The sequence below is a fragment of the Rattus rattus genome, chromosome 5, assembly GCF_011064425.1.
Source record: "Rattus rattus isolate New Zealand chromosome 5, Rrattus_CSIRO_v1, whole genome shotgun sequence".
NCBI classification, from domain to species: domain Eukaryota; kingdom Metazoa; phylum Chordata; class Mammalia; order Rodentia; family Muridae; genus Rattus; species Rattus rattus.
Genome location: NC_046158.1, coordinates 3,546,213 through 3,568,943, shown reverse-complemented (window position 1 = coordinate 3,568,943; position 22,731 = coordinate 3,546,213). Strand labels below are relative to the sequence as shown.

Sequence of the window (22,731 nt, the reverse complement as noted above, 5' to 3'; positions counted from 1 at the left end):
CCTGGGACCATGGATGACTGTGGGATGTGGGATTTTTCCTATAGCTGCTTACATAACACTTCAGTAGGTTCTGGGCTGTGTGTGTGTGTGTGTGTGTGTGTGTGTGTGTGTGTGTGTGTGTGTGTGTGTGTGTATACAGAGGCCAGTGGTCAACTTCAGGTGTGGTTCCTTAGGAGACACTCACCCTGATTTTTGGGTTTTGTTTTTTCTTCTTACGTGGGTCGTAGTTCCTATGAGGCAATTTAGGGGTGGTGGATAATCTGTGGCCCTGTTGCCACTTCCAGTACCTGGACCTCAACCAGATGGGAGCCAGTGTTTGTGGAAGACCCAGGGGGCACGGAGGATGGCCAGGAGACAGAAAGCCATAAAAAAACACTCCAGTGTCTAGAACTGTCTGCTAGCAAGAGAGATGAACAGTCCCCGTAGCCCCCAGCAAGTCTCCACCAGGACCCGGCCGTGCTTCCTTTGTGGCCTCATGGCTGATCCTACAGTTAGTTTCTGGCTCTTCTGAGATAGACCAGGGCAGAGGGCAGAGGCTCCGTGGGGGGACAGCTGTCACAGCAGCAGGCAAGCAGAGGGCCACTGTGCACCTGCTTCCTGGAACCATTCTCAGCAGTGGCTTCCTGACAGTTGGCTCTGGGCCCAGGGGCCCTGGAGGGGACCCTGCCCCTGCCTGCTTTTGTGGACTTGGTATCTCTCTCTCTCTCAGCTTAGCCTGAACTTCTGAATTTAATTTGCCATCAGCAGGCAGTGGGCTTTCACTGAGCCATCAGATGTCACTTGGAAGCCATTTGACTCCTACACATTCCACTCCCCAAACCCAGGCTGCCATATCCCACCACGGCTTCCTGAGCTCCTGGGTTCTGGTTTGTGTGATCTGACTGGACTACTCTTTTGGGAATACACGCACGCACGCACGCACGCACGCACGCATGCACACACATGTGCACGTGCCACAAAACAACAATAAAAACCCACCATAATCCCTTGCACCCTTGCACAAATGCTCAATCCACAATCAAAAACCCAACTGACACAGGCACCTCCTGTGAACCATCCGGGTGGAAAGTACCAGAGAAGCCCATGACGTAACTTCCTGCCTCAAGCCACAGTGGTCGAGGCCTGTAAAGTACCCAGAGAAGCCTTGCCTAAGGCCTGGACAGTGAGTTGGGGACTTTCTGCCCCTCGAGGCTATACAGTGAGGCCACACCCACTCTGGGGAAGCCTGCAGCCCTCAGGTCTGCTTTTCTGTGGGCCATACATAACTAAGTACACAGACTTCTGGGAAGTGGGGGTGGGGGTCGGGGGGAGAAAGGCCTTTTCTGCCTGAAGACCCTGGATGGAGGCCATGCTGCAAGATAAGGGCTTCCTTAATAAAACCAACATTTATTTGGCACCAAGTGTATACCCGCAGTCTTCTGCTCTACCTGACGGAGGCTGGCTCAGACCAGGAGTCAAATTTTGGCTCTACCTCTTGTAAGACATGAGGTCTGCCAGTCCTCACCCCCTACTCACAAACTGCTTCCTTGTCCATAAGATGGGGAAGCCCCACGGACCATCATGGCAAGGTCACTCTAGAATCGGAGCCTAATTTATTCATCCATGTTGGCCAGCAGGCAGTGCCTAAGAGCTTCCTTTCCAAGGTGGCCTGGGTTCCATCCAAGTCCACACAAGTGACCTTGCACCAGGATTTCACCATCAGGACACAGAGTCATTCTAGCAACCTTGGGTCCCCCAACTTTCCACACAAACGTTCCAAAGAGGAGGTGGTTTCTTTCTTTTTTTTAAATTTTACTTTATGTGTGTGAACACACTGTCACCGTGTCACTGTCTTCAGACACCAGAGGAGGGCATCGGATCCCATTCCAGATGGCTGTGAGCCACCATGTGGTTGCTGGGAATTGAACTCAGGACCTCTGGAAGAACAGCCTCTTACCCTCTGAGCCATCTCTCCAGCCCGAGGAGCGGTTTTCTTCTTGGTATAACAGACCCACTTGGCCTCCTCCTCAGCTAGCAAGGGACAGGAGCATAGCCACGTGCTGGACTTGTCCTGTGTCTCTGCGTAGGGAGAGTTACGGACCCATGGGTGACTTGATTAAGGACTTGATCTAAACAACTGTCACCCTTGATGTATATTTCTACTTATTCTAATAACAAAGAAAACAAAAAACTAAATTGGGAGGCTGGGCGTGGGGGTGCACACCTTTAATCCTAGGATTAAAATCTCAGGAGGCAGAGACAGGTGGATCTGTGAACTTGAGACCAGTCTGGTTCACTAGCAGCCATTTCGAGTCCAATCAGGGGTATACAGTGATACCGTGTGCGTGCGAGAGAGAGTGTGTGTGTGTGTGTGTGTGTGTGTGTGTGTGTGTGTGTGTGTGTGTGTGCGTGCGTGTGTGTAAAAGCTGGGGCTAGTCAGCTAGTCCTACTGCACAAGGAGAAGGACTAGAACGATTTCCCCAAACCCAGGTAAAGCCAGGCACAGTGGTGTAAGCCCCTGACCCCAGCACTGGGTCCTCCCAGGCTCACTGGGCAGCCAGTCTAAACAATTGTGGCGTTCTAGGTTCATCAAGAGACACTCCCTTGGGGTTGGGGTTTAGCTCAGTGGTAGGCGCTTGCCTAGGAAGCGCAAGGCCCTGGGTTCGATCCCCAGCTCGAAAAAAAAGAACCAAAAAAAAAAAAAAAAAAAAGACACTCCCTTAAAATAAAATAGAGAGTTCTGGAAGACATTGGCCTCTGGTCTCCATATGGAATGCATGGGTATGTATACACACACACACGCACACGCACACATGTGCACACGCACACGCACACATGCACACATGCAAAAACTGTTCTTAAATCCGCCGTACCTTCTGGGACAGCAGTCAGGAATATTTCTATATTCCCACGGCCAGTCCCAACAGAGACAGGACCATGAGAAAGAGCAGGCGTACAGGCCGGCGGGCCAGAGTCCCCGTCTTCAGGCGTTTAGCACAGAAACCACAGCCACGCAGCGCCTTCCGAAATGCACCCAGCCTGGCCAGCCACCGTGAGCCCGTGACCCCGCAAAAATGACCACCAAAGCCAAGGGTGCTTTAAAATTAATTTTATTTCTCCTTATATCTTTGATTTCAATCTTTTTTTTAAAAAAAAAAAAAAGGTTCATCTGACATTGTCTTCAAGAGTCTCGCGTCTGCTGGTAAGTGCACGCATGGGTTTGTGTTCACAGTACTGTCCGTGACCAAGGACGGTTGGTGCTTATTGCTGGAAACAGTGAGTGTCCATGCCTGGGTGGGCATGGGTGTGAAGGAAGAGCCTGGGGTCTGTCGACAACATGAGGCAACGGGCTGAGGGGAGCAGCCCCAGAGAAGCTGGGTGCTCTCTCGAAGACCCACACAGCCTCTCTGGGGTTCTCCCCAGCCCTGTCTTCTGCCAGGCAGGAGGAAAGGGGAGCCAAGGAAGCCAGGTAGGCAAAGCCAGGCATGCAGTGGGGAAGGAGCTCAAGAAATGTGGGTGAGAGGGTCCCCATATCCAGAGCAGTTCAGGCCACCCCTACTGGGATTCCTAATCCCTAAGCCCACAAAACCCTTCCAGACCACCCAGCCCAGGACAAAGACTTGCCTCCCAACCCTCACCAGGGCCTGTCTCTCTTCTTCAGGGCAATCCTGAACACACAGAAGGCCTTTCCAGTCAACAGCAGCCCTGATCTAGTGTGGGGCTGCGACCTCATGGCTCTCCCAGCTAAGGTGACAGCCTCCACCTAGAGAAAAGGAAGGCTCCAGAGACGTCAACCCTGACAAGTGGCTCTCCAGCAACTGTGCCATGGGCATGCTCTGCTCGGTGTATGCCAGGTGGCTGCAGCCCCCAGCTCCACTGGCTGAGAATGACCAGACATTAAGTAGCCTGGAAGGACAAGCATCTCGAGTATAGAAACAGAGCTGGGATCTAGCTGTACCCTCCCACGCTGTCTCCAAGGCTCCCCTACAAATGGCTCAGCAGCAGCAAAAACATTCTTTTTCCTGTGATAACGGTTTTCTGTGCTTATTATTGGTTCGAATCCAGTGATGCATGCTTCAAGGAGTATCCCTCAAGCAGCTCAAAGCAGACATTTCTAGAAACCTTGATATCACTCAAGGCCCAGTTCTAGTGCTCCAGAAGGTAGACCCCAAAACTACCTACCATGTTGTCAAGCCAGTTTCACAATGGCCTGACACGGCTCAAGCATGGGAGACTGTCCAGCACTGGGCCTGGGTTTCCTTCTTCAGACAAGAGACAGTGAGTCAGCTGACTGCTCCCCAGACCTCCACACACCTCCCCAGAAGCACCTATGATGGGGAGGGGAGGAGCCCAAGCACCCTCCAGCGGGCGCTTTGAGCCTATCTAAGCCCACCCCAGAGAGTCTGGGATCCGCTTCCCCTGAGAATCAGCCAGAAGCCCTAACATGGCTTCTTTACAGTGTGCTAGCGCATGGGCATCCCTGGGTGCTGGAACCCCAGATTCAAGTGTGACAGTGCCGGCCAGGACAAAAGGGCACACCTTCTTTACCCTAAGACAGCTGGTACTGTCCAGACTGAGTGGCAATGCCCCTACCTCAACCCTGCCAGGTATTTGGGACCAAGATAAGTGGAAGAGAAAAAGCCACACCCCTTGGGGTGGGCTCTAGGGATAGCAAAAGTGAAAAAGTTCCCTAGCCCCAACCTAACACTTTGGGAACTCCCCGTTTCTTTACCCAGAATACCTCCACCAGGCGAGTTAAGGCTACTGAAGAGAGAGGAGGGGTCAAGGATCTTTGCCCGGCTCAGCTTGCACCCCTGGTGGGTACTGGGGAGGGGTTCTACTGGGGTGGAGCTCTAGGCAGAGTCTGTGGTTTTGATTCCGCCCAAACGACAGAATCAAACAGCTGGTTTTACACCTGAGATCCAACTCTTGTCCCTCACCCAGACGCCCCGGGAGAGGGGCGGGGGCTCCCGTGGGCCTCCCCTCTTTCCGGCTCTGACAGAAGAGGGCAGCGATCCGTGACCTTTCCGTTTCTTTCTCTCCTTTAAATCCAGCTTAAGGCAAAAGTTTGGCAAAGCAAGTCTACATAAGGCCGCATGGCAGAGGGGGAGGCAGGGGGAGTTGGGAAGGGCAGGCTGGGTTCCCTGACAATCAGCCTTCTCCCCTGCCCCCCCAATCCACAAAGAGGAGGGGGAAATAAAAAAGCTGTGTTTCAGAGAGTCGGCTGCAATGAACACTGAGGTTGTGAGGGGAGGAGAGGAGCCCTGGGGTTGGGGTGGGCGCCTGTTGTCCTACTGGCCCCCCTCCCTGCAGGGAAGCACGGGGATGAGCCAGGAGGCCAGCGGGTATTAGCACAGTGAGATCCGCCCCGGGGAGAAGGTAGAATGGTTGTATTTTTCTGAATGACCGGACAGGGCATCTGGGTTTCCTTCTGAGCAGTAATATTGTTGAGTCTCACCTCGCAGCGACCTGGCTGTTACCGGTGCTTGGGCGGGATCACCACCAGCGGTTGCCCGTACTTGGGCCTCCACATGAGGACCTGAGCGTCGTTGGCATTGGGCTTGACCAGGGCGCTGGGCGGGATGGGCTCATTCTTGCTTAGGATTTTAGGTTGGTCTTGGGCAATGGGTTCCCGCAGCCTGGCGCGCTGGCCCAGGGGCCGGTTGGGATTCACCTCAATGCTAAGCTGCATACGCCAGTGCAGGGTTTGCAGAATGATCATATCATTGGTGGAGGTGTTGGTGGCCACCAGCCACGTGGTGAAGCTCTGGTCCCGGTAGATGTTGGTCAGTTTGGCCACGTTGCTCTCGCTGACGGGCACGGCCCACGTGACGCTGGGGTAAAAGTTATCGTTCATGCTGATGATGAACTTGGAGTCTCTCTTGGTGGGCCCCACAATTGTGCAGGTCTCCGTGGTATTACCATACCAGGGATAGTTTACCCCGTCAGAGTCACTGATGGCCTCAATCTTTCCTTCCTGGAGATCGGGGAGCTCCCAGCTAGACCTAGGAGGCAAAGAAGGCCGGGTGAGATGCTTGGTCACTCAGTAAGGTTTTTCTGCATTCTCGTGATGGGTCAGGTACTGTCCTAGACCCTGGGGACAAGAGGTACTCAGTCTCCTTTGCTCAGGGGCTGACGTGGGACAGAGCAGACAATAAACAGGATACCCAATACCAGGTAAGATGAGTCCAGTCATAGCCTGCTTCAATAACCCAAGGGTTGGGGTGAACAGATGGCTGATTCCCTCTTTTTGGGATAGACATGCAGGCAAAACACCCATATACGTAAAATACATACATAATTTTAAAAATTATATAATATATATAAAATTTTTTAAAGACTCAGACTATTCTCAAGAGTACCATCTCAGGCCAGACCCCCCTGAAGGCCAGCACCCTCCATGAGAGCCACAGTCCTTAAACTCCTGGATGTCAGTTGGGACTTGGAGAAGCCCTATTTGTTTCTTGACAGGGACTTGGCCACTGAGTCTACAGTGATGACAAACACTGGCAAAGTTGGGCCTTCACAGACACCAGTGGGATAACCACATGAAGCCACACAGCTCTATGATCTTAGTCAGGGTAGAGGCCAAGGCCTCGTAGAAGCTAGGGGCTCTACCAGACACACAGCCTTGGAATACAGCCTGGGGTGGAGTGCAGCACCGTAGAACTTCCTCCTGCCACATCTGTCCTCGTGGGACGTGAGTGTGTCGGGCTGAGTGTGTCAGGTAGAAGGGATACGCTCTACCTGCTGGGCCCGTGGTGGCTGTCTAGCTTAGACATGGGATTCCCACAGGCCTTAGTCCCAGTTCCCTCAGTGGCATGAGAACCCAGGCAAGACCCTCCTCACCCTGGGACCCTCAGAACTATCATACTTGTCCCAGGGGGACTGCAAGAGCTGCACAGGAATTTGCCACTCCAAGGCACACACACAGCAAAGGCCTACCGCAGAGACTGCCAGGGTTGGTAAGGAAACTCAGGAGAGGATCCATCAGTCTAGCTAAGTTACTACGGGGACACAGAGACACCCTGCAGGTCCCAGGCCCCCACGGCTGTTGGAAAACGCTTCTCAGGCTTCAGGGTCCCTCAGATGACAGACCCGGGGATTGTCACCCAGAAGGATCCCAGGTGGAACAAGGCGAAGCAGGGAATGGGGCAGCGGCTCCTCAGATATAGCCGATGAGTGGGGTCTACTGCCCGTGAGCTCAACTGATCCACCTAGTTCCTGGTAAGGCCCAACACAGCACGGAGGCTCGCACATCTGCTGCCCCAGTCCTTTCCCTGCACACCCGCTCATCCCACAGCTCTCCAGGAGCCCACACTCCTTTCAAAAGAGCATTCCTAGCCAGGCATCTGCTTGTAATCCCAGCCCCTGGGAGACGGGAGCAGAAAGATAAGGCGTTCAAAGACATCCTCAGCTACACGGCAAGTTCAAGGCTAGCCTGGGCTCCATGAAGCTTCTCTCGAAAATAACGAGAAAGTGCCTTTCTGTCTGTGGTGAGAATAACCAAGGGAGAGAGCCTCTGAGTGCAACGGCTGAGTGGATGTGGAAAACACAGTTCCCACACACAATGGAGGAGCCTCAAAGGAAAGGAGATTATGACGCACACTGCAGCGCGGAGCAGCCCAGGGGCACTGCGCTAACTGAAAGAAGCCACCACAAAAAGGCAATTACTGTGGGGACAGCGCTTACACGCGGTGCCCAAGGACAGAGAGCGGAGCCAGGGCTGCCACAGGCAGGAAAGGGGGATGCTGATTCATGGGCGGAGTTACAGTTCACATCTCAGAGTTCCAGAGAGGGATGGTGTGGTAGTGCGCCTAATGCCGCTGAACCGTGCACCCCAAGCGTGCGGCGCTCAGTCTGACTGCTGGGGTGGCAGCAGCACTGGAGCCACAGGAGAATGGACAGGAGCAGAACTTGTGATTAAATGTGTGGTGTGTGTACACGTTTGTGTGGGGCAGCACATGTGTGCAGGAGTACACATGTGTGAACATGCACCCCCGTGATAGGCCTGGGTTCTCTCCATGCTAGTCTGGCTGGCTTTGGGACTCCTCTGTCTCTCTCCCCCACAAACTGGAGTTACAAGCGGGCCCTCATACCCGGTCAGCTTTACCTTGCCCCCTAGGGATCTGAACTCTGCTACTCGTGCCTGTGCGCATGGTACAAGCTGAGCCCCGTCCTCGGGCCCAGCCTCTGCTTTCTGTTCCTCCCACTGCTAAGTTCACAAAGTCATGAGTGACCAGTCAGAACCTGAGCATGTCTAGCTACAATGAGCCTGTCTCTCCATCGCGAGCAATCCTTGGGCCCAGTTCCACGGCAGTGGGTCAGCACCCCAGAACGGGTGGGGTTCCTGACTCCCCGGCAGGATTCAGACCAGAGAGACTCTCGACCCTGCCATGAAGCCGCTTCTGTTTCCCAGTGGGTTCCGGCCCTTGCTTTAGTTTAGGTGTTTGGTACTGTCCTCTCCTTGGAAGTCTTTTTAGTCTGTTGGTTTGCTGTTGCTGTGCTGAGAAGGGGAACCCAGAGCCCTAGACAAAGCTCTAACCACTGAACAACACAACCCTGCCTGGAAAAAAAAAAAAAGACAGTTTTATTCCTTTTGGCATTTGGGTTGTGGTGGGGAGGGTGTTAGAAGATCTCATTCTGGGCTGGAGAGATGGCTCAGCGGTTAAGAGAACTGGTCGCTGGGGCTGGGGATTTAGCTCAGTGGTAGAGCGCTTGCTAGCAAGCGCAAGGCCCTGGGTTCGGTCCCCAGCTCCAAAAAAAAGAAAAGAAAAAAAAAAGAGAGAACTGGTTACTTTACTAAAGGTCCTGAGTTCAATTCCCGGCAACCCCATGGTGGCTCACAACCATCTGCAATGAGATCCGATGCCCTCTTCTGCTGTGTCTGAAGACAGAGACAGTGTACTCACACACATTAAATAAATCATTTAAAATGAAAAAAAAAAAAAACTCACTTTATCCCAATCACTCCAGTAGCCTAGGCTGGCCTTAAACTTGAGGGAAATCCTCCTACCTCAGCCTCTATCATGAGCAACCAAGCCCAGTAGAAAGGCGTTTGAGAACAGTGGCTCGGCAGTTAAAGCCACTTACCCCAAAACCAACAGCAGAGTTGCATCCCTGAGACCCACACGGAGAAAGGAGAGAAGCTACTTCTAAAAACTGGCCTCTGTCTGACTTCCACAAGCGCCTCATGGCACATGTGCCCTGCTGCCCCTCCAGAAATGTATAAATGTAAAAGACAACAGACCTGCAGAAAAAAACCCACAGCCCCTTTGAACTTCCAAATCACTGCAGGCCCAGATGGGGGCACTTAGCACTAGGGTTACCTTGCTCTGGGACCCTACCCCTGAACGACCGAGCCCCGCCAGTCAGAGACAGGTGGCAGTCTCCATGAGCTGGCGTCCAGCAGTCTTGTGAGAGACGTTTCTCAGGAGCAAAGCAGAGCCAACTCACTGTCAGGCCTCAGGATTGGGAGCCTGGTGCCCCACACCTGTAAGCCCAGCACCTGGGAGGCAGAAGCAGGCGGGTCTCAGTGAGTTGGGAGCCAGCAAGTTGCAGGCTGGCCAGAGCGATACAGAGAAAGCCTGTCTCAAAAAACCATATCCATTGAGCAAACACTCTTTAGGATCTAGAGGTCTAAAGGCAGGCCACACAATAAAATAAGAAAGACAGGGTCTCGAATACACCAACATGGCTTCAAACTCTATAGAGCTGAAGCTGGCCTTGAACTCTTTTTTGTTTTGTCTTGTATTGGATTTCTGGTTTGTTTGTTTGTTTGTTTTTCAGACAGGGTTTCTCAGTATAGCCCTGGCTGTCCTGGAACTTGTTCTATTAGACCAGGCTGGCCTCTCAAACTCAGAGCTCTCCCTCCCAAGTGCTAGCATTAGAGGACTTTCATACTGCACATACTTCCACATGTGAGAAGATCATCATGACAAAGTGGCCTCTGTAGGGTGCACTTTGCTCTGGAAGGGTGAACTCAGATCTGAGTCTTGACACTCAGACTTCTTGACCGGCATGGGATGAGACACCAGGGCCTGAAGTCGGGGCTCTCAGGAAGGCAGAGGCAAGAGGACCAAGAGTTCAAGATCAGAACGCTGGACTTAACGAAACCCTCTAACAAACAAACCCAAACGAAACGAAACCCAAGACACCCAGACCTCGAGACCTTGCGAAGAATGACAGCACAGGGATATTCCAACACTGAGAACTTGGATGTGGTGACAGCTACAGGGACCTCCTCAGTCACGGCTGTGAAGATGTACACAAGTCACCTGCTTCCCTGCCCACCTGCCATGCTTCTGTCCTTGTCCTTTGGGGTGTGAGATGTCAGAGGCGCCGGCAAGCCCAGACTTGGACCTACGCATGCTTTCAGAGCCCCTAGCGTCACGTCTGAGATGGTGTCCCTAGATCCTCTAGACATCCCTAATCCTGCAGCGAACGACTTGGTCACCAACTCACCGTGTCTGCAGATCTGCCTCAGAGCCAAGAAAGGGAGGACCAGAGCTGTGCCCTGGCAGAGAATCCACTGCCCTGTCTAGCCTCCCAGATTCTAACCCGTTCTCTCAGAAGTCCCTCAGATTCTTTAAAAACACAAATTTGGTCTCATCACTCAAGTCCTGTTAGCTTTGTCATAGCAAGTCCCGTGTGCATAAGGTTGCTGCCCAACTAATTCTCAGCTCCCCACCGAGGCCCTGCCCCCCACCCCCACCCCAGGGCCCTCCCAGTGTCCTCCTGCTCTTGCGCTGATGGGGAAAGGGGGAAGATGCTAAGCTCTGGCCACAAACCCAGGCAAACGGCTCTTTACACAGGCCGGGTGCCCTTGGCCAGTGTTCAGTACCATTAGGACGTTGTAACTGTCTCTTGGCACATACTCCAGGGCAATTAAATGGCTGTTTGTGGGCAGTCTTCCCCCAGATGAACCACAAGGGCCAAGAGGACAGAGCCACACCTGCCTTGAACCTTCCCACATATACACATCACAGCTCTTGACCTAGACTTGGGACCCATTAAAGTTTGTAGCCTGGCTCCTGTGCCCTCAGCAGGATGCTGGGTCACTAACTCCCCAGAGTTCACCCTGCACAGCTGCAGGTGGAACGGGCACTTTCAGGACCCACTGTCACCAAAGCACAAAGCTATCCCCCACACACTCAGGTACACCCAGACACATCTGCAAAGGTACACCTGAGTGCATGCAAATTCACACACGTCTACACCCGTCATGCCTGTACACATGCACACACACATAAGCACACACATACGCACATGTACAAATGCGTGTGTGCACACACGTGTGCACACAGACATACATGAATATACATCTGTGTGCTTACAAAAACACACATGCACACCCATACATAGGGGCTCTGATCAGTATGTATGACTGAGGGTGAAGGGGGTTCAGAAAGACTTGCAGTTGGAGCTGGAGGTGGTCAAGAAGGGTCACCATGCTACAGAAGAGGGTCACCCTAATTCAAAGACTTCAGACAAGTCAGCAGCCAGAAGCCCACCCAGTATAGACGCCTTCAAGGTCTTGGAGACATACACAGCTCGCCATCTCCATAACTCTGACCTTCTCTTTTTTTTTAATTTATTTATTCTTTTATGAGTACACCATTGCTGTCTTCAGACACACCAGAAGAGGGCATCAGATCTCATTACAGATGGTTGTGAGCCACCATGTGGTTGCTGGGACTTGAACTCAGGGCCTCTGGAAGACCAGTCAGTGCTCTTAACCGCTGAGCCATCTCTCCAGCCCCTCTGACCTTCTCCATAGCAATAATCTCTTATTTATCCAGAAAAGAAATGCACTAGGAAGGGTTCTAGACTTTTCTCACATATTACAGAGTAGCAGCTGTCAGTGGGGGCCTGGTTTTATACTCAGCCCACGCAGCCCACGCAACCCATGCAGGCCCTTGAGCCCCATTTCTCTCCTGTTCATTCTCAGGGTCCTGAGCTCACTGTTTCCCAACTCCTCAGTGCTGGCTTCTGCAGCCAGGGGACAAAGTCAATCACAGGGCCAAGTGCTCAAGCCCCAAGCAGCATAGATTTGCCTTCATTTTGCTCTTGTCTGAGTGTCTCCTCTATTTTCTATTCGTTTAATGTTTTCCTTTAAAATTATTCACTTAGGGGTTGGGGATTTAGCTCAGTGGTAGAGCGCTTGCCTAGGAAGCACAAGGCCCTGGGTTCGGTCCCCAGCTCTGAAAAAAAGAACCAAAAAAAAAAAAAATTATTCACTTAAAAAATGCAACTGGAGTATCTGGAGGTAGTCCTCGGGAGGCAGAGGCAGGCGATCTCTGAGTTCAAGGCTGGTACAGAGTGAGTTCCAGGACCACCAGGGCTGCATAAAGAAACATTGTCTCGGGCTGGAGAGAAGGCTCAGTGGTTAAGAGCATTGACTGTTCTTCCAGGGGTCCTGAGTTCAAATCCCAGCCATCACGTGGTGGCTCACAACCATCTGTAATGAGATTTGATGCCCTTTTCTGGTGTATCTGAAGACAGCTACAGTGTACTCATACATAAATAAATAAAATAAATCTTTAAAAAAAAAAGAGAGAGAAAGAAACATTGTCTCAAAACAGAAAAAAAAAAAAAAAAAACCAACTGGGACCAGACCCTGTAGCTCACACCTTTAATCTCTGGACTCAGGAGCCAGAGGCAGGTAGAAGCAAATAAATAAATCTCCAAGACACACTTCTTCAAGGGAAGGCTGGCCACACCAGGGGCACAAAGCTAGCTCTAGATAGGCTTTCTGTATGCATTAAATATCTTGCTTTAATGTGAAATTTGGGAGCTGCAAGATAAGTGAGTAAAGGCGTTGGTCGCTCAGGCCTGCTGATGTGAGTTCAATATCCAGAACCCACCAAAAGGTGGAAGGGCCAAAGCCACTCCCTAAAATTGAACCCTGACCCCCCCCACATGTGTGGTAGCATGCACCATGCACACACATGCACCACGCATACACATGCATAATAATAATAGATTGTATTTTCGTGAGTTTAAAATGAAATTTAGCTTGGAGCCTACATGATGTCACCACCACCCCATCACGCCCCCCTCCCCCTTGATACATGACATTTTAAGGGCACGTTTGAGGCAGATACTGAGGCTCTGTCCTACATCTGCCCAGCACTTATGACTGTCCTGCCAACCCTGGTCCTACTCTTCCTAGACAGCTTGGGAAGTTAGGGGTTAGTGTTATAGGAAGTGAGGCCCGGAGGCTCCCTAAGATGCCCCAAGGGCTGGGCCCTTCAGAGCTTTATCACCAGCCCCTACCTTCATGGCACCCAGCACCTGCCCACAGCTCAAACAAGGGATGTATGGGGATGGATGCTGTGTCTTCCCACAGGCCAACTTCTAGAGCCTTCCTCCAGCGCACCCCTCCTCCAGACCCCAGTCCCAGCCCTGGCCTGACGTGAGGAGGAGGGACTCAAACCAGTGCCTGCTTAATTTTAGCTTCTAGGCCCTATGCTACCATTGGAACTGCCCAGCTCACTGCCGCTTCAAAGGTAATTGAATAAACTCTCCTTCCTTTAAAGTTTCTATTAGTTTCTAGTAATAGAAGATGTTGTCTTTAAAAAAAAAAAAAAAAAAACTTTAGAAAAGTAATAAAGTGGGCAGTGGTGGCACACTCCTTTAACTCCAACACCCAGGAGGCAAAGGCAGAGGAATCTCTGAGTTTGAGGATAGCCTGAGCTATAGAGAGAGTTCCAGGATAGCCAGGGCTACATGGAGAAACCCCGTCTTGAAAAGAAAAATGAAAATTAAAAGCCAAGTTATGGCATCTGCCCTCGTGAAGGTCGCTCACGGCAGCACACTTCAGTAAACATCCTTCCAGAGGTTTCTGCCGTTCACACAGGATGTGCTCCCGTGTTTAGCGCGCTTTCTTCACCACAAACCTTCCCTATTGGATTCTTCCCTGCCTTCTGAGCTTTTGTGGTGCTGGGGAGGGAACCCCAGGCCTCTCACATGCAAGGCAGAGCCACCGAGCCGGACACTAGGCTCACCTTCCAATGTGACACTACTGTTCCCATGGAAACCCGCTTGTTTGTAACAGCAGGACTCTGCACAGTGGGCTGATCTTAATTCTCTTTCCCAAATGCAAGATGCCTGGGTTCTGCACAAGTCCCTGCTCCTACCACAGACCTAGGAGAGGATCTCACGGAGCGGCGCCGGCTTCTTTCTTCATATGTATGTAGTTCACCTACTCATTCCTTACCTGTGGTGTCTCTAGAAACCAGGCCCAGACTCGGGTACAGCATTCTGAAAGTCAGACCCTAAAATCACACGCCCTGGACAGAAGGGTACAGAGACAGACAGACAGACAGGCAGGCAGGCAGGCAGGCAGGCAGGCAGGCAGGCAGGCAGGCAGGCTCACAGGATAATGGGTGGCGGATAGCAGCTGCCATGACTACTCCCGGAAACAACAGGCCCTGCAGCTCTCTCAGTCACACAGGGCCTGATCTGCAGCAGAGGGTCCTAGCATTTCCCAAACATCTCCCTGATACCCCAGGCCACTTGCTCCCCACTCTCCCAGGGTAGCTTCAAGCAGAGCCATCACTTGCTCCCAGATAGCCCGAGGGGAGCTCTCCCAGGCTGGGCCACCCCCACCACTTCCCCCCCACACCCTGAAGTTCGGAAGCAAGGACTTCCCTCTCCCCCTCACCCCGCCCTGGCCTCCGCCATTCCCCAGCAGACGGGGGAAGCCGCCTTCCGCCCCAAGACAGGAAGTATAGTCTTCAATTGTTCTGTGAGGCCTCAGGCCCTGGCTCCGGGAAGAGGCCAGCCTGGACATTCCTCCTGGGGCCATCCCCCAGATCTCAGGTGCTGAGCAAACATCCTTGGGTAAGCGGCTTCTGGATTTAGTCTGCATTCCTATCCTCAAATTAGGGCCTCTAAGGTCCTGGGATGCACCCCAGAGATAGCAGGGAGAAAGATAACCAGAGTTCCCATGTTTCCACATGGGTCTATCCAAGCTGTGACAGCACATGTGTGGGTCAGGAAAACCCACAAGGCCTCGGGCCAAGGCTGTCCTGCTAGGGAAAGGAACCCAGAGAGAACACAGGGTGTAACAATATTTGGTCGCACAGTATAGAACAATAACCCCCAAACCCAGGATTTGTAATCGTGGTATCTGGGAGATGGAACACGGAGCATTCCAGGGCGCTGGCTCCGTGCCAAGCACTCTACCTCGCTCATCCCACGGAGCCAAGCAAGCAGGGAGGTGGGAGCATCCCCCTTTCACAGATGGGAACTACAAGGTCTGAACAGCTCTCCTCCCGTCCCCTGAGTATCTTCCTGAGCTGCACTGCTCCTGATCTTGGCCTTGGCCGTGGGCCAGGTTCCCGGAGAGTTCCAAAGAAGGGCAAACTGGGGAGAACTTGCACCGTGTCTCCCACACAGGCAAGGAACTGTAACTTGTCACTTAGAAGGCTCTATCCCAGCTGACAGGTGGCAGTTGAGGAATTGCGGGGGACAGCTGAGGAGGCAGGTGTCTCCAACAGTTTGGAGGGGGGGGGTTGGCATTGAAAGTACTGTGGGTTGGACCCAACGCCATATAGAGCACTCTCATGCAGGCACAAGAGAGCCGCCATCTTCCAGCACATCCCGCACAGTCCGGCTGCGACTGAGGCGGCGGTTTTGGGAATTCAGTGTTCCATCGCAAATAATTCCAAGTCCAGAATGCCACCCAACAAACTCCTCCTCGCTTAGGGATTAACTTCGAGCGAGGATAATGCAGGGGTGGGGGTGGATATTATGGATTTCAGCTAAGTAGTCAGAATTAATATTTTTAGTATAAGCCCATTTGTAAAGAATACAAGTCCTAATCCAGCCTAGGCCACCTGGCTGTCCCCTCTTCAGGTCACTGATGCCTGGGGCCCAGAGTTCATTTCAGAGACCCAAACAATCTGTGTTTGAGTCTACCAGCAATTTCACATCCCGCCAAAGGGGCTATTGTGGTTGTTACAAGTTGGGGGAGGTAAAGTCAAGCATGCTCTGTAATGCCCCACCCCCAGCCATCAATAAGTATCTGCTAGGCCCCGGCACGGGGACGAGTTCCCACTCACTCGGATTTAAGAAGTTCATACAGGAAGGTGCAGTTTTTGTTTTGTTTTGGGAGCCACAGTCTCGTGATGAAACCCTGGCTGGCCTATTCACTATGTAGACCAGGCTGGCCCTCATGTTGGAGAGATCCACCTGCCTCTGCTTGCCGAGTGCTGGGATTAAAGGTCTGTGCCATCATGCCCAGCCTGGAGGGTTCCTCTAATAGCCCCATCTAAATGTTTCTGTTTGTGACCACGAGGGAGCTATGAAGGGCAGAGTCCCGGATTCCTGCAAACACCCAGTGTCTCCGTGGGAAGGGAGGGGTGCAGGCACCTGAAGTGGGTCACAGGGACAGTACTACTCAGCAAGTCCAAGTTCCAGACTGCGTTTCCTCCAAAGGATTGGTCACCTGCCTCTGTTCCTGCAATGCAGCTGGCCCTGCCTGACCTGAGACTTCAGAGCCAGGGTACCCTAAAAGAGTGAGCAGAATCAGGCACTGACAGAGAACAAAGGAAATGACCTTGGCCACTTACCCATCTCTATGTGATGCTATTTTTACAGTTTTAAAAGTTAAGAGGGGGCTGGGGATTTAGCTCAGTGGTAGAGCGCTTACCTAGGGCGCAAGGCCCTGGGTTCGGGTCCCCAGCTCCGAAAAAAAACCAAAAAAAAAAAAAAAAAAAAAAAAAAAAAAAAGTTAAGAGTGTAGCACCTGGGCTGGGGAGAAAACACATCACTGGGAGTAGCTTGCTGGCTCTCTTTTTCTAATCCAGTGGTTTCAGGATAGAGCGTTAGCTTCATAAATACCATCGCTTGCTTCCAGCTGACAGACTTAAAACTGAAATCACTTTAAGGTTGACAGCCACCTGCTTGTAGGACTCATGGGAACTCGGCCTAGTGCTGACTGTGGGGGCAAAGGTTGCCTGAGTAACTCCCTCAATAAACTTTGCAGAAGGAACTTTGACTAGCCCCAATTTACAGATGAGTCAACCGAGGCTCACTCAGAGTGGCTAAGACACATGCCTGGGGTCAGACCCTGGAGAGAGTCTAAGGTACACAAGGTTCATCTAACTAGGAACCCAGATGGGTAATAGTGGAGGGAAGTCACTCCAGGCTCTTGATACCCTGGGGGCAGCTAAAAGACATCTGAGTCACCCTAAGGAAAGCCCACATTTCTCAACTGTCTGGACGGTTTGCAAAGCCAGGAAGAGATGTGAGGAGAATCTGGCTGAAGGCTGCTTGTGACCTCCCTGCATACCTGGGTCTTGCTACCCATCTTAGGATAGCTGTGAATCCACAGGCTTACAACAGGAATGGCTGGGGCTGGAGAGATGGCTCAGTGGTTAAGAGCACTGACTGCTCTTCCAGAGGTCCTGAGTTCAAATCCCAGAAACCACATGGTGGTTTACAACCATCTGGGATCCAATGTCCTCTTCCGGTGTGTCTTGACAGCTACAGTGTACTCATATATAATAAATAAGTCTTTAAAAAAGAAAGAAAGGAAGGAAGGAAGGAAGGAAGAAAGAAAGAAAGAAAGAAAGAAAGAAAGAAAGAAAGAAAGAAAGAAAGAAAAGAGAAAGGGACGGCTAAAAGGCAGGGGTGGAACTGAAGAGAGCCCAATGGCCCTGTGTGCCCCAATGGTTTTAGGCCATCAGGGTAACAACCTACTTTTTTTTTTCCTTCTTTTTTTTCGGAGCTGGGGATCGAACCCAGGGCCTTGCGCTTGCTAGGCAAGCGCTCTACCACTGAGCTACATCCCCACCCCAACCTACTTTTCAGTCTTATTCCATGTTCCTGTTTCCTGCCGAGTTTAAGCATCCGCTAAGTGGAGAAGGCACATCTGTTGATGTGTGTCCAGCCACTCTCAGCCCTATGGATACTCTTCAAACACAAGCTCCAACTCTCCAGGAGACCCCTTCTCTCCCCCACCTGCAAAGCTGAGAAGAGAGGCCACATAGAGTGGGCGCCAAAGACTGCAAGACAGTGTCCATGAGCCACCACAGGGGTCAAGCCAGGGACTGTGTGTATGTGTGTGTGTGTGTCCCCCACCCTCCCACCAAACACTGGGTCTAAGTAGCTGCTTTCACCACTGTCTCCGTGAACATGAGACCATGGGGGGAGGGATAGCCTTCTTTGGGCCCAGAGAGCCTGCAGAAGAAGACCCAGGGGCTCCAGGGTCCCATGGAAATCTATCTCATTCCAGGAAACCGAACCACAGAGATGAAACCAGTGTGCTCCTCTAACTGCTCCTAGTCAGGGCCCCATTGGAGGGATACTGGATGCTGACCCTTGACCTGAGACAAAGCTGCACGCTGCAAAGCAAACTGGGTTTCTGAAGTCCCTTTCAAACACACACTGCCACCAGCCACCACCACTGACAATGGCAAAGCTGGCCTTTGCCATCTTTTCTGTGCATCTGAACACACACACACACACACACACACACACACACACACACACACACACACACACCCCAGACACAAGTTCGGGCCTCATGGCAAAGTCCTGTGCAAAAAAGTCTGGAAACTGGTTCAGAGGCTTCCAACCACTCCAGTCTGCCTCATGGGTTCATGGAGGCCTGAGCCTAGGGGTAGAGTGGTGATTTCTCTGGTGATCCCAGATGGCCTTAACACTTGCTTTACCAAAGTGGCAAGGTTCCTGTTTTCTCAGCATCTTGCCAGGAAGAACAGAACAATCCTGGGCACCAGGGACAATGGCAGGGCAGGTCTATCTAAGCCAGGACCCTAATCGACAAGTATAGACTCCCTAGAATTGCCTGACCCAAGAAGACTTGGCGACAACTCCACCCCTGCCTAGAGACCCCTGTGTCCCAGCAGTCCTGCTCCAGCCGAACCCAGCCTCCAAGCCCCCCAGCCTGTCCCCTTGAGTACTCACATGCCCTGCTCCCCATACTGGTTGTAAAACTCCATATGGCTGCATGCCTGAATCCAGCCAACGATCCAGGTTTCCTTCTTGGGTATGGGCGGCATGACCACTTGGGCTGAGGCCCGGAAGTGGGGTGTCCGGTAGCGCAGTACCACGCTGGAGGACTCGTCAATGCTGGTGGGGATGGGGTCGATGGAGGCTTTCACATCAATCACGGTAATCCCTTCCCGGAAGACTCTGGCTTTGCCTCCGATGCTCTGAATACAGCCCATGGCACACAGGACCGCTCTAATCTCCAGGGAAGGCCAGCAGTCCCAAAAATAACAGGGCATTGAAAGGATGGAGGTTGCAGGACCCAGTGCAGAGCGCGCAATCTAATCTCAAAACTCAAAAGCGATATCCATAGGCTAGAAAACTTAAGGAGAGGAGGGGGCTTGCATAGCACTACAGGGCCTTGTTATAAATACGGATTCTGCTGCATCTCAAGAGCCCTGGGCTCCCTCTTCTAGCAGTGGGCAAGAGCCACCGATATTCTTTGGGTTTAAAAAAAGAAAAGTTTGGAGTTTAATGGATAAGCATGTTGTTCTGACATCCAGCGCTGCGTCCTCACACTTGGGGATGGCAGCTCGGACACTCTCCTTGAAGTCTTCTGAGGAAGCAGACGGGCTCTGGCAGGCACATAAATAAGGAAGGCTCGGTCCCCGCGCGGTCGCGCCACCCTCGCTGCAGAACACCGACTTCCTGCCCTTCTGCCTTCCGCACCGGCTCCCTGGGACACACGCGCCCGCCCGGCGGGGCCCAATCAATTGCAGCGTGAGCTCCCGTTCAAGCGGCAGAGGTCCGGCGTCCTGTGAGGCCCGCACCCAACCGCGGTTCCAAAAGGTGCGCTCCGGGCTAGGTGCTCGCCGGGTCCCCTCCGGCGCCCACTCGCGCGCTCCTCTGCCACTGTCGCTGTAGCCGCCGACTGCCGCGTAGGGCTCCGGGGCTGCGCTCTGGTGTCCGCCGCCGCCTGCTTCGCCTCGGCTGCCGAGGACCTGCAGAGAGGTGGAAGGCACAGGGCGTCAAAGTTGAGCCGAACTTTACTGCGGGGGACTCGAGGGCGCGGCGATGCGTGTGTGCCGGGCGCGGGCTGCGGAGCTGACGGCGCAGCTCTGGGCGGTCTCCCCGGAGGTGGCGCCCCCCTCCGCCCGCCCCGTCAGTGGCGGCCGCACGACTGCGCGCACCAGCGAATAATCGCCTCCCGTGACATCTCCGCTGACACCGGTCCAGCCCGGGGGCGGGGTGAGGGGTCGGCCAGACTGCCACCGCAGTGGGTCACTAGGACCTCCCGGTTCGGATGCTGCGCTTCAGCTCCACGCCACCAACGTGGAACGCCCCTTCTCTCTCGGGTGTCTCGGTCCCCGGGGCCGCAGTGCCATCCCCAGGCCGGTCCTTTATGGCGTGCTGCCCTTCGCCAGCAGAGGTGGCTCGACACCAAGAGGGCGTGTTGCCCCCCACTCCGCCCCGCCCCCTGCCTCGGTTTCCCCTAAACAATCTCGAGCCGCAGCAGAGCCAAGCGCGTCCGGGGCGCGCGCCTCCGCCGAGGAACTTTAGCAGTCAGGTCCCCACCCAGGGGACGTCGCGAACTCACCTGCCCCTAGGGCCGCTCCAGGTGCCTGGGTCACCGCCCTCCGGTCTCCCCTAACCTCTCTGCCCGTACGTTCTCGAGGCGCCCCCTCCCTTGGGCTGTATCCCTTGGCGCTTGTCTACTAGGGTCTGGGGATGGCGTGGGCGCCTCGGATCCCCAAGTCTCTCCTGGCTCCGGGCTGCTGTGGGGATGGCCGGGGGCGGAGGGCTGAGGCTCGGGGCTCTCTCGCCCCCACCCCGAGCGCCTCCTTATTTTACGATCATTATGAGCGTGCTGTCACCGCTCTGCCCCGCCGCCGCGCCGCAGCCGCCTGGCGCGCCCCGTGCCGCCTCGCTCTGCTGCAGCATCGGAAAGGCAACCAGGTCAAACTTTGCAGAAACTCGGCCCCTGCGCCGGCCTGGCCCCTGTGTTCGTCTGCAGCCGCGCGACAACGCGCACCGGCGCACGCAGGACCGGCGCTCGCCGGTGCGCCCCGCGGGATGCAGGTCGGCAGGCGGCGGCCGGCAGGCGGGCAGGCGCCACCTCCTCCTCCAGCCCTCCGGGCTCTCCACCCTAGCTCCGGCACTCAGCTCACCCTCCCCCCTGGTTATCCCTCTCTCTTTCCCAGTCTCTGCAGCTGCTGGGGGAGTTGAGCCTCTTCTTGCATAAACGACATTTCCTTTTTTTCTAACCCTAGGAATTCTGGGTAGTGTAGTTCTGTGTCTTTCTCGGGTCCTGGGGTTGGGGGTGTTCCTACTGCCCTTTGACTTCTGGATGCCAGCAGCTTTCTAGTTCAGGAGACTTGGGGCCTCCTGGGAATTCTAGCTGCCGGAGTTGGTGGTTAGGTGGAAAGTGTGGAGGTTTTGGGAGTCTCCAAGACTTGGGAAGGTTTGGAGGGTGGGAAAAGTCGGTGTCGCCGAACCCCTAAGCCCATGTTGATCATTTGTATGTGCAATATGGTCAGAGGATGGTCAGCTAGTTGGTCCTAAGTGTGTAACATTCATCAGACACTGAGTCAAAAAGCTCTTTATGTCTCGCAGAGGAAAAAAGTACCCAGAGAGGAAGACTGAAAAGGCCTGCACCCACCACCCAACCTGGCAGGTGTCCCTGCTGAGACCATCTGGTGGTCTCAGCTGAGTTTCTAAGGAGTGGGAGAGCTAGAACCTAAGTAGCCTCAGGCCTTAGCTCCACCCCACCCCTACCGTGCAGTTACCTTCTAGATAAAGGACAGTTTGTGACATCAGAAAAACCTGCCAGTCACACTAAGGGCACGCCCCACCACAGCTCCTTAACTCTGACTTTCAGAGCTGTGCACAGTAGGCACAGGGTAAGTGCCTGCAGTCAGTCCCAAAGCTGGAGTCTGCTGAGCGCCTGAGAGGGCAGAAACTGGAGAGGACATTTCTGCCACATTGGGAGGGTCTCAGCCACAGCAGGAAATGACCAGTTAAAGTGGCTGCTTCTCTTCCCAGTCACATTCTCAACCTGACCATTGTCACTGTCCCCTGGGCATAGCTAGTGGGGCAATATCCTTTCCCAACCAACTTTCAAGTGATGAGTATATCCAGGCCTGCCTGATTTAAAACCGCAGCAGTGTATGGTCCCCTAAGAGCCTCAAAGTTGGCAGTCTTTCCTGAGTGGCCAAGGTGCTTCCATGAAAACTCAAATGTTCTCTCAGAAACAAGATACCAAGTTCCGGGCTGCTCCGGGTGTCTGTGTGTGGCCATGTATTTCTTAGGGAAAAGAGGCCACAGGCTACACTGCCCAACTACACGGGGATGCCCCCAGAGGTGGTTTCTTGGGGGAGGGGGTTCCCCTGAAGCTCATCAGAAGCGATAGTACTTCATAGGTCATAGCCCATGAGCTTGCAATGGTGACAGAGTGCCACCGAACCAATTCACTGAAACACCAGCCGCATCTTTTTTTTTTTTCTTTTTTTTCGGAGCTGGGAACCGAACCCAGGACCTTGAGCTTGCTAGGCAAGCGCTCTACCACTGAGCTAAATCCCCAACCCCGCCAGCCGCATCTTTATTGTTCGTTTTGACCTGGGCAAGTGGACAACAGAACACCAGATACCATGAGAGTGAAATTTGGGTCCTGGTCTCACTCTTAACTGCCCTCCGGGAACCACACTCTTGTCTGCTAAGACTGATTCCTCTGAACTAAGATGGTCTGGCTACCAGCGCAGGTCCACAGGTAAGGGTTTGTGCAGCAGAATG

At 53.3% G+C, this 22,731-nt stretch overlaps 1 protein-coding gene across 3 annotated transcripts; it reads right to left on the bottom strand.

Moving 5' to 3' along the window:
* Window positions 1–3,071: 3,071 nt before the first annotated feature.
* Fam78a (family with sequence similarity 78 member A) lies at window positions 3,072–21,131 on the bottom strand. Of its 3 annotated transcripts, none has more exons than XM_032902800.1 (3): window positions 20,540–21,131; window positions 18,919–19,943; window positions 3,072–5,984 (listed from the first exon to the last, which is right to left on the bottom strand). In XM_032902800.1, the coding sequence occupies exons 2-3, from the start codon at window positions 19,239–19,241 to the stop codon at window positions 5,456–5,458; spliced, it is 852 nt and encodes a 283-aa protein (XP_032758691.1). In that variant the 5' UTR covers window positions 19,242–19,943; window positions 20,540–21,131; the 3' UTR covers window positions 3,072–5,455. The 3 variants fall into 3 exon arrangements, with proteins under 3 accessions (XP_032758691.1, XP_032758692.1, XP_032758690.1); XM_032902801.1 differs by lacking the exon at window positions 20,540–21,131 and adding an exon at window positions 20,133–20,521; XM_032902799.1 differs by lacking the exon at window positions 20,540–21,131 and having other exon boundaries at window positions 18,919–20,121.
* Window positions 21,132–22,731: the final 1,600 nt, after the last annotated feature.

Excerpts from the sequence above, each read along its gene's own strand:
- Fam78a (XM_032902800.1), bottom strand. The coding sequence starts at position 19,241 with ATGCCCTGTTATTTTTGGGACTGCTGGCCTTCCCTGGAGATTAGAGCG. Across the intron at positions 5,985-18,918 it reads CAGTATGGGGAGCAGGGCAT|GTCTAGCTGGGAGCTCCCCG; the intron begins GTGAGTACTCAA and ends TTTGCCTCCTAG.